At 40.6% G+C, this 10146-nt stretch overlaps 2 protein-coding genes across 3 annotated transcripts in view; one reads left to right on the top strand and one right to left on the bottom strand.

Moving 5' to 3' along the window:
- rnf213b (ring finger protein 213b) overlaps window positions 1-10146 on the bottom strand; it is a 528456-nt gene that overhangs the window by 207337 nt on the left and 310973 nt on the right. The window lies entirely within an intron of this gene.
- LOC126400213 (neoverrucotoxin subunit alpha-like) lies at window positions 708-4356 on the top strand. The gene is made up of 3 exons (XM_050060776.1): window positions 708-714; window positions 2756-3682; window positions 3800-4356. Exons 1-3 carry the CDS (start codon window positions 708-710, stop codon window positions 4354-4356), a joined length of 1491 nt encoding a protein of 496 aa, XP_049916733.1.

A 10146-nucleotide genomic window follows, 5' to 3' on the forward strand; every position in this document is an offset into this window, starting at 1 on the left:
TTTGGTCACGGAGCTCCCTCCATCTCTTGAACGCCTGACTGAGGTTTACTCTTGTTTTTCCTCTTCTTTTATCACTCTCCTTTTTGCTCTTCTTTGCCTCCTCACACAGAGGAGCTCCTTTTCTTTTGCTAGGCTGTTTTTCACTTGTCTCCAAACTTTGTCCGTCTGCCATTGTGCTCGTGCCTCGTATCTCATGCCCAACTCCTCATAAGGACCAGCTCCAGTCCCTGATTGTCATGCCCAACTCCTCATAAGGACCAGCTCCAGTCCCTGATTGGCTGACCGACCAGTTTGGCAATAGGGGAGAGTGGGGTAAGATGTGCCAGTTTTTACTTGAGGNTCCTTTTTGCTCTTCTTTGCCTCCTCACACAGAGGAGCTCCTTTTCTTTTGCTAGGCCGTTTTTCACTTGTCTCCAAACTTTGTCCGTCTGCCATTGTGCTCGTGCCTCGTATCTCATGCCCAGCTCCTCATAAGGACCAGCTCCAGTCCCTGATTGGCTGACCGACCAGTTTTGCAATAGGGGAGAGTGGGGTGAGATGTGCCAGTTTTTACTTGAGGTGACTTTAAAGAGAGGTCATGGCAGTAATGCGTCCAACTAAAATATGTACATATATTTCAGGATGTGGGGCATCCCTGGGAACAACCACTTTGGATCTTAAATAAACTGTTTAAAAAATATGGCTTTCCGTGGCACAATTTGCCCCCGATGCGGGGTGAGGTGTGCCTTTGGAGAAAATACGTTGGGGTAAATTGTGCCATTGATTATTGAAGTAAAACAGAACATTTTCATGTCATATACTGTAATGCTGTATCAAAGCAAGACAAATTCAATACCAAATTACTTATTCAAGCTTTTTTTTTAATAACATCAAAGGCCAGTTTTAGCAGTAGATAACATGTCGAATACATGAAAGATTGGCTAGAAGTAGGCCTACATAATATTTATCATTTTCAGAATAAAATTAAGTTAAACCTGAACAAAATCAACTGCAATTCTCAGAACCAGCTGCAACACAACATGCCACTTGTCAATGCTGCAATATTCTTCAACAAGACCTATTTAAAATGTTAAGAACAAAATGAAATTAAAAATGAAGGCTCCAGGTCATAAATGTCAACTCCTGGCCAGTAGAGTGTGTGTGTGTGTGTGTGTGTGTGTGTGTGTGTGTGTATGTGTATGTGTATGTGTGTGTGTGTGTGTGTGATGGCTCCATAGCTGCAATCTTCTTCAACAAGGCCTATTTACAGACCTTCCCCTGTTGCACCTCTCTCACTACTGTGTCCAACTCCATAAGAGGGGTTGAACCCCTGTCTGTCATCCTTTTGTAAAGGCGTGGCATTATGGCTTTTGGTCTAAAATCAAAGATGTCACATAATTTGCCACTGGCACAACTTAACCCAGGCCTTTTGGCACAAATTACCCCATCCCCACCATTTTAGCAAACTTGTATCATCCAGCAGTTTAGAGCTAACATCATGCTAACAGTATAGCCTCATATTGTAGCTTACTAAAGCACTAACTCATGTATGAAATGTTTTCAAACATATCTATAATTGTTCAGACACAATAATCAATAAACCATGATCATAAAAAATTCACTTTGAAAGGCAAAAAACAGTTTTTTGGACTTAAATCTGCTTACCTCTTGTGCCATGTGCCTCTTTTCTCCACAGGCTGAGTAAAATAGATGCCTCTTCAAAAATAGGTTGATATGACTAATTTCTTTTATAGTTTTCTAGAAACAAGGGGTGGCACAACTCTCCCACTGGCACAAATCACCCCACTCTCCCCTACATGACGCTTTTCCTGCCGTAAAGCGTTTTTTTTCCGCGAAATTTCGGCACTGGTGGCAGAAGCTTATTGCAAAGCCACTAACCTATGTAAACGCTGATAGTCTGATTTTACTGTGGCCACTACCCTGTGCAACCCACATTATTTTCATCATGATATATTCAGGAAAAGATGCTATCTGTTGCCTCTTTAAAATGCAATTTTCATTTTTAATCGGTTTGATAAAATAATAATTCAAAGAGTGTACAACATTAACAGCCATGAAAACACCATTAAATACCTGCAGTATCATATTTGATTCTCACGGTTTCAAAATTATATCATGGTACAATAAATACACCATTTATAGCTTCAATCCAGCAAATAAAATAACTGTAAATAAATACAATTTTAATCTGAACATAACTTTCTCAAATTTGGCAAGATGAGGAGCTCGGTGAGTGTGTGTCGCAACAATGAGGCAGCCATGTTGAATTTGATAAATTAGAGTCCTACTTCCTGCACTATGCCGATGGTCCAGTAGAGGGCGGGGTTGGTCAGGTAATTATTGGTGTTGTTGATGACAGATGCAAGTCATGTGACATTATGTGCTGTATAAAGTTCTTCATACAGGGACAAAATATCCACCTGATGAAACCCTGTGTTCGCCTCCTCTGACCTTACAGGTGCAGTTTTATTGTTTCAACACAACATCATAAATGTTTCCACAGAAATGTTGACAAATCCACTTGGATCAGCCAAAACATTCAAACCATCTTTGATTATTTTGTTCCAGTGCATTGTTCTGCTGGGAAACCTTTGGTTCTGGCATTCATGTGGATACCACCTGACATGTTCCACCCACTCAAACACCGTTGCAGACCAAGTACCCCCCCTCATGGCAACAGTACTCCCCTCTCTCCTGAGACTTCATTCTTGAAAGCAACCCTGCGACTGGCAACAGTACTCCCCTCTCTCCTGAGACTTCATTCTTGAAAGCAACCCTGCGACATTTGAAGACGTGGTGAAGGTCTACGTTCAACTTCCACAGCTACTGGGAGAAAAAGGAGAGAATGCTGTTCCACTGAAGGTCTGGCTGATGCCACTGAAGAATTTGGACACTAAAGTTGCCGAGCTCTCAAGAGAGATGACTGATGGACTCGTGAGGAAGGTGGCGGATGCTCTAGAAAATTTAAGGGAAATAGAAATGACGTGCAACGATTCCCTGGAAGACAGAGTGGTGCAGCATTTTCCACAGATTCAAGAACAGTTTGGCAGTTTCCAAAAATTGTGTAATTATTATTCAGCTAATCTCCAGAAGACCATGGCGAAGAAACTTCCTTCCATCCTTGATGGTGAAGAAGATGAGAGCTCAGTAGAAGAACTCTTTGAAGACCGAGACAAGTCACCATTCAGTCGTGAAAAACTGAGCGAGTGGCTGGATCATAAAGAGAGAAAAATCAACGTCATCAGATCCTGTGTAGATACCATGGAGGGAGTAAAGATTGTCCGAAATCAGTCAGAGCTGGACGAAGAGGTTCTTGCTGTAGGCGTAGCGAATGCTCTGTGCTTTGTTTTCACCTCCCTGAAGAGTGCCGACCCCTGCCTTGATGAGATGGCCAACTACTTGGACTCAGGTAGCAAATCAGACAGTACCAAAGAAGAGCCATGGTACTTCTCAGACAAGGTCTTCGCCAAAATGAGAAGAAAAGCCACATGGTTTAGTTTTTCTGCAGCAGCACAGAAGAACAACAACACATTGCATTATTTTGTGGGAAGCATTGCAAATGAGAACTACACAGGAGCAACCATCTATCATTACCAAAAGGGCGTTCTTCAAACGGACGATTTTTCAAAGCCTGAACCCCCTGATGTGGAGACCATCACTGACAGAGAAGATTTGATCAGGTGTAAGTCTTTTTTTTATGCTTTTATTTTAAGGCCTTAAATATGCTGCACTAATAGCTGTCCTTCAGAAACCTGTTTGACCTTCAGGATGACTACATTTAATTTGGTCTCTCCTTCAGATGCCACTGATCTCACCCTGGACCCAAACACTGCAAACGGCTACCTCACTCTGTCTGAGGGAGACAAGAAGGCAACAAATGGAGAACTGCAGTCATACCCTGCTCACCCAGAGAGGTTCGATACACATCCTCAGGTGTTGTGCAAAGAGAGCTTAACTGGCCGCCATTACTGGGAGGTAGAGTGGAGTACTATTCATAAAGACTCCATTATTGTTGGTGTTGCATACAAGAAAATTGAAAGAGGATCAGGCAAATCAGAGAGTGAGCTTGGACAAAATACTGTGTCATGGGCTTTTGGCCAACATTCATCATTTACAAAACACGTTCTTAGGGTGTATCATAATGGTTTAGTGTGGGAAAGTCCTCTGCCCTCTGATGGCTTTGACAAAGTCGGGGTGTATCTCGACTGGCATACTGGCACTCTGTCCTTCTACAGTGTCTTTGGCAACACTGTGAGTCACCTCTACACCTTTCAAACCACATTCACTGAGCCTCTTTACCCAGGCCTCGGCGTAAAGAGGAAATCCAGTCATGCGTACCTGTGTCCAGTTGAGTAAGAGCCATGACAAAACACTGGTGTGGTAATAGAGATATGGGTTTACATTTAAAGTTTAAAAAGCAATGTAACATTCTGTTGTTGCTTGAACATGTGTCACAAATTTAAAAAAAACCCAGAGGGACCAGGGAAGTTAATGATGTAATTAAGTAAGTGTATATGTCATTTTCTGTTTATCAGTTCATGTTGATTCAGTGCACAGCCTTCTGGTTTGTGCTTCACAATCACTTTAAATTGACCCTTCGCTAAGCCCCACCCCTTTGTGATGGTCTGTCAAGCTGTCGGAGAGAGTATGGAGCGTCCGCTGTAACTTAGTGCACTCCTTGAAGCAATATAAATTTTGGAAAAACAAATAGCAATCCAAGAGAGAAGCAGTGAGAAGGGACAGTATGTGTTTGAGGGATATATCAGGATGTCAAACTGACTCAACAACAAAAATAGGTTAAGAAGATAAATAAAAGCTAAATGGCAGTGTGTACAGATAAACAGTGTTTGGCCAGTGCCCAGGCTTCCACTGGCAGACAGTCGAGGAGCTCTGGTGGAAGCCAAGCATCCTTCATGTGCACACACTACGATGACACACAGCTGGTTGCTGGTGCTAGCTAGCTAACCCTACACTTTACAGGGTTGGATTTTGGTTTTTGAACAGGGAAGAAACATCTCCAACCTTGAAATACACAAAACCAGCCTGACAATGAAGGAAATCTGAAACAATTTCATGAGTCTGTGGAGCACAGCTGTGCAGTTGTTGGACGCTTGTCGGAGCTGGCTGATACTACATGATGATTGGCTGGTTCAATAGGCAGCACTTAGCGAAGGGTCAATTGCTGTGTCAACACTAGGATGTTGAAATATGAACTCATAGCTCATTTAGTTGAATTTATCATGTTGATTATGTAAGGACATAAGGTAGACATAGGGTCTTTCTGTAGATTTTTGTTGAAGAGTTCTCTTTTCAGAATACAGCAGGAATCATCTCTTGTGGCCAAAGCAGGTAACAAATGGTATATAGACAAACCATGGATAACAAAGGGGCCACAGAATGCATGTAAAAAAAAAATCTATTATAAAAGCAATTCCTAAAACTTAGAACTAAGGATGCTGAAAGCAAATATAAGACATACAAAAATAAATTAACTTGTATCATGAGATCTAGCAAGAAATTATATTACAGTGAATTACTAGAAAAAGACCCAGACCTAATATTAAAGGCACTTGGAAGATTCTACATGAAATTATCAAAAAGAAAAAAGTAGTTAAAGACTACCCATCTTTCTTTTATTCAAATAATGATGCAATCATTAAGGAAAATAAACCTATAGCAGATCGATTCAATGAACACTTGGTTAATGTGGGTAAAAATGTAGCCAACTCTATTGTATCCCCTAAAAATATTTCCTGGGAAAACACCAATACCATCAACATAATTCCGGATTCAATGTTTATTAAAAAAACTGATGAAAAAGAAATAATTGATAAAGTTCATTAATCAAAAGATAAAAAATCAACGGACTGTAATAATTTTGATATGTTTTTATTAAATGATTGATTGTATTGTTAAACCCTTAAATTATATTTGTAACCTGTCTCTAATGAGTGGAAAATTTTCATCAAAAATGAAAATAGCTGAAGTGATACCACTGTTTAAATCTGGTGACAAACATGTCTTTTCAAATTATAGGCCAATCTCACTGCTACCACAGCTTTCCAAAATTTTGGAAAAATTATTTGTGGAGAGGCTAAATGATTTCTTATCAAAGCACCAAACACTCTGTGAACAACAATATGGATTTCGGAAAAATCGGACTACCTCACTAGCTCTAATGGACTTTGTTGAACAAATTACAAATGCCATTGAGAAAAAGCAATATACAGCAGGGGTATTTTTTGATTTACAGAAAGCATTTGACACTATTGACCACAGAGTGTCTGCTGCTGATGTCCACTGACAAAGCGGCGGTATTTGATGAGTTGGGAGTGGGAGCAGGACCCCCTTTCCCCCCATTATGATGCCCCTGAACATCACTGTCAGGTGTCTTGATCTGTCTGTTCATGTAGTTATGACACTCTGCAAACACATCTATCTACAACACCTGCTGGATATGTTTTCCTGCATCAGTAGAAAAAAATCCCTAAAGTGACCACCTGAGTTAAACACTTCGTGCTGCTTCCTTCCTTCCTGTTGGTGTACGATCCTTTGATGACCTCTTTGGAGAATGTGTCATATGTCGCTGTCCTCTCTAGGTTATGTTTTCCTTTATTCACTGTTTCCTGTTTTATTTTGAAAACTCACCTCTTACCTCATCTCAGATTAACTTCCTGCCCTTGTGTTTTTGCCGCCTTTGTGATTGTCTGCCCTGATTAGTCTCACCTGTCCCTCATTATCCTTTCCTCCTCTTTGTATTCAGTCTGTATTTCCCTTTCTCTGGATCAGCTCCAGCATTTTTATTTGTAGCGTTCCTGAGTTTTTTGGACCTCGTCTTTGCCATCTTCCTGCCTGATCTCTTCGTCTTGTTTCTGCTTGGCCTCCTGAGCACCAGATATTCTGGTAAGTAAAAATTGTGAAATATGTTCATGCTGACAACAAGAAATATAAAGAATATCCACAGACTTGTATGTTTATGCTTTTTTCCCCACATACGCTGTCAGAGTTCTTGAATTCGATTGTTCCAGAAATCCTATTTCTTCTAATAAGCGTCTGGATTCCTGATGATATTCTGACCAGGTGTGTGTTTCTCATTATGCCCCCAAAGATCTCAGCTGCTCGAAAAGTTGAACAAAAACCAACTCAGAGAGGGTTCAGCGTGTCGACAGCTGAGCCTTTTCTGTTGCCTTCAGTGGAAGGACGACTTGACGGGATAAAGCAAAATCATTTTTTTGATAGTTTGATGAATTATTGTGACACGCTGACATCACCGGCATGTCCTTGCATTCCCAAAATGACTTGAATTTGTTGTTGAAACTATTCCAGTGTTGTCTCAACTTATGAGGCAGCAGCTGGAGAGGTTACAGAAACAGCCCAAGGCTTTCTGCTTTTCACCAAGGTTTGTCTTAGAGGAATAAGCTGTGTCGATGTTAGACTGTATATGCAGTGGTGGAGGAGGGGTCAGTTCTAATGAAGAAATACCAAAACAAGTATTTGGTTTTTAAGTCAAATTTATCTTATTTTCAGTCCACCATCCTTCAGCTCTTTTTAAATGAGAGACAAGATAAGAGCAGGATGAATGCAGACAGTCTCAGAGTTGTCAGATTGCTTTCACACTCTTGTGTCTAATGAATATCTTGTCTATTAGAAAGAGAGGTATTTTTCTCTGTCTCGTTTTTCATGAGCCTTCTGGCTAATGGCTGATTGTGGGTGTGGGTCAGAACCTGTTCAAACAACCATCCTGAAAGTCTCACACTGAAAAGGTCTCTGCTTTTCTAATGGGCCGGGAACTGCAGCTCTGAGCATTACTGACAGGTCCCACATGAACCACACCACATGTGCCGCATTATTCAGACCGCAAACAGCACTGCCAGTATTAATGTGAGGGGAGGGAAAAGTGGATTATATTAATGTTATCCCCCTCTCTCAGACTAGTTTTAAGAGGAGTGAAGTTGAGTCTTCAAACATGATCTTTCTCACCGATCACTCTCCACAGGAAAAAGCTTCTTCAAAGCAAACTGAAATGGAAAATGTTCCTGACTGACAGGTAACAGCAGAACAATACACTGGCCTCTGATTCTTATCTTTCCAAAAATAGACGAGCTCCGTACGTCATCACAAATCTCCTGACGTGAAAGCAGAATGATTTATTTTAGATTTTACTAAAAAAAAAAACAACTTTAAAAAAGCCTCTCAGATACAGTGAGAAGAGTATTTATAGTGACTTTCAAACCCTATTCTCAAACACACACACACACACTCGTGACGTGGTTTCCTGCTCTGAAGTCTTATTGCAGTCGGCCTCAGACAGCCGTCTCACCGCTGATGGATGCGATCTGATCTGTCTCCTGCTCCCCGCGACTCAGCCTAATCTGTGCAACATTATTGCTTTGTTTGGAAAGTTGATTACTGCTCCTCCGCTGGTGGCTGAAGAAACGATGCGGTGCAGTTGCCACTCAAATGATCCTCAGAGTCTCTTCTGAAACAAACACAAACATGTTTGTCTTACTACGCTTCATTCAGTACATTCATTCGCAAAAGCCTTGGTGTGTCCTCGGCACTGTAACTTTGGAAGGTCTCAGATAAACTCAGGATGAGGACTGTAGATTGTGTTCCCCATCTACAGAAGAGTATTAGGGCTCGGTACAGAGGAAAAATGAGAGGAGGAAGGTTTATTTAATTTTGCTTTTTAGTTGAAGTTGAAATGTCGAGAATGAAGTCAAAATGCAGGGAATGTCAAAAGGTCGAAATTATGAGAATGTGAAGAATAAAGCTGAAATGTCAAGAAAGAAGTTGAAATATCAGGATTAAAGTCAAAATATCAAGAATGTCGAGTATAAGGTGGAAATTTCAAAAACAAAGCTGAAATGTTTAGAGTAAAGTCAAAATGTTGAAATATCAAGAATGAAGCCAAAATTCCAAGAATGTTGAGAATAAATTAGAAATGCAAGGAATATCAAATACAGTCAAAATGGCGAATGCAGGGAATGTCAAAAAGTCACAATTATTAAAGTCAAGAAAGAAGTTAAAATATCAGAAATAAAATCAAAATGTCAAGAATGTGGAGTATAAACTTGAAATGTCACGAAAAAAGTGGAACTGTGGAGAATAAAGTTCAAATGTTGAAATGTTAAGAGTATGTCAAAATTCCAAGAATGTAGAGAATAAAATTGGAATGTCAATAACAGAGTTGGAATGACGAAATGTCAAAGACAGTTGAAATGTTGAGAATGTCGGGTGTAAAGTTGAAATTTCAAGAATAAAGTTTATATGTCATGAACAAAGGGAACAGTTGATGTGTGAAAATGTGAAGAATAAAGCTGAAATGATGAAATAACGTCGGGTGTAAAGTTGAAATTTTAAGAATAAAGTTAAAAAGTCGAAGGTAGGGAATTGAGTTGAAATGTCAATAATACAGCTGAAATGCTGAGAATGTCGGGTGTAAAGTTGAAAGTTCTAGAATTTAGTTTATATGTTACAAATGTAGGGAATAGCTGAAATGTCTAAGTTTTAAGTTAAGTTTAAGTTTATTTACTTTATTAATCCCCCTGAGGGGAAATTCAATGTTTTCACTCTTGCTTGTCAATTACACACAGGTCCGAAAGACACACACATGCACAAACAGGACCTATTCATGCACAAAGTGGAGAGATGTCAGAGTGAGGGGGCTGCCCTTGGTGAGGCGCCCGAGCGGTTGGGGGGTTCGGTGCCTTCGGTGCCTTGCTCAAGAGCACCTCAGGAGTGCCCAGGAGGTGAACTGGCACCTCTCCAGCCACCAGTCCACGCTCCATATTTTGTCCGGATGGGGACTCGAACAGGCGACCCTCCCAACCCAAGTCCCTATGGACTGAGCTACTGCTGCCCGTCTACATGTCAAGAATAAAGTCAAAATGCAATAGTCAATGCCAGTGTAGGGGATAAAGTTGAAATGTTACAAAATAACGCTGAAATGTCAAAACATCGAGAATAAAGTCTAAACTAGTCCATACCCATTGGTAGCTTTGTCACCTTCTACCTATGCCAATCCTCAATGCCTATGTGCAGTTTCACATAGATTGACCACGTCAGTGAGTAGAAAAACGTGGGACAGACAGAATGACTGACTGACAGAATGACACACTGACAGTTTCCGTGATTATGTACAGC

Source organism: Epinephelus moara, chromosome 13 (genome assembly GCF_006386435.1).
Source record: "Epinephelus moara isolate mb chromosome 13, YSFRI_EMoa_1.0, whole genome shotgun sequence".
In the NCBI taxonomy this organism is placed as follows: domain Eukaryota; kingdom Metazoa; phylum Chordata; class Actinopteri; order Perciformes; family Serranidae; genus Epinephelus; species Epinephelus moara.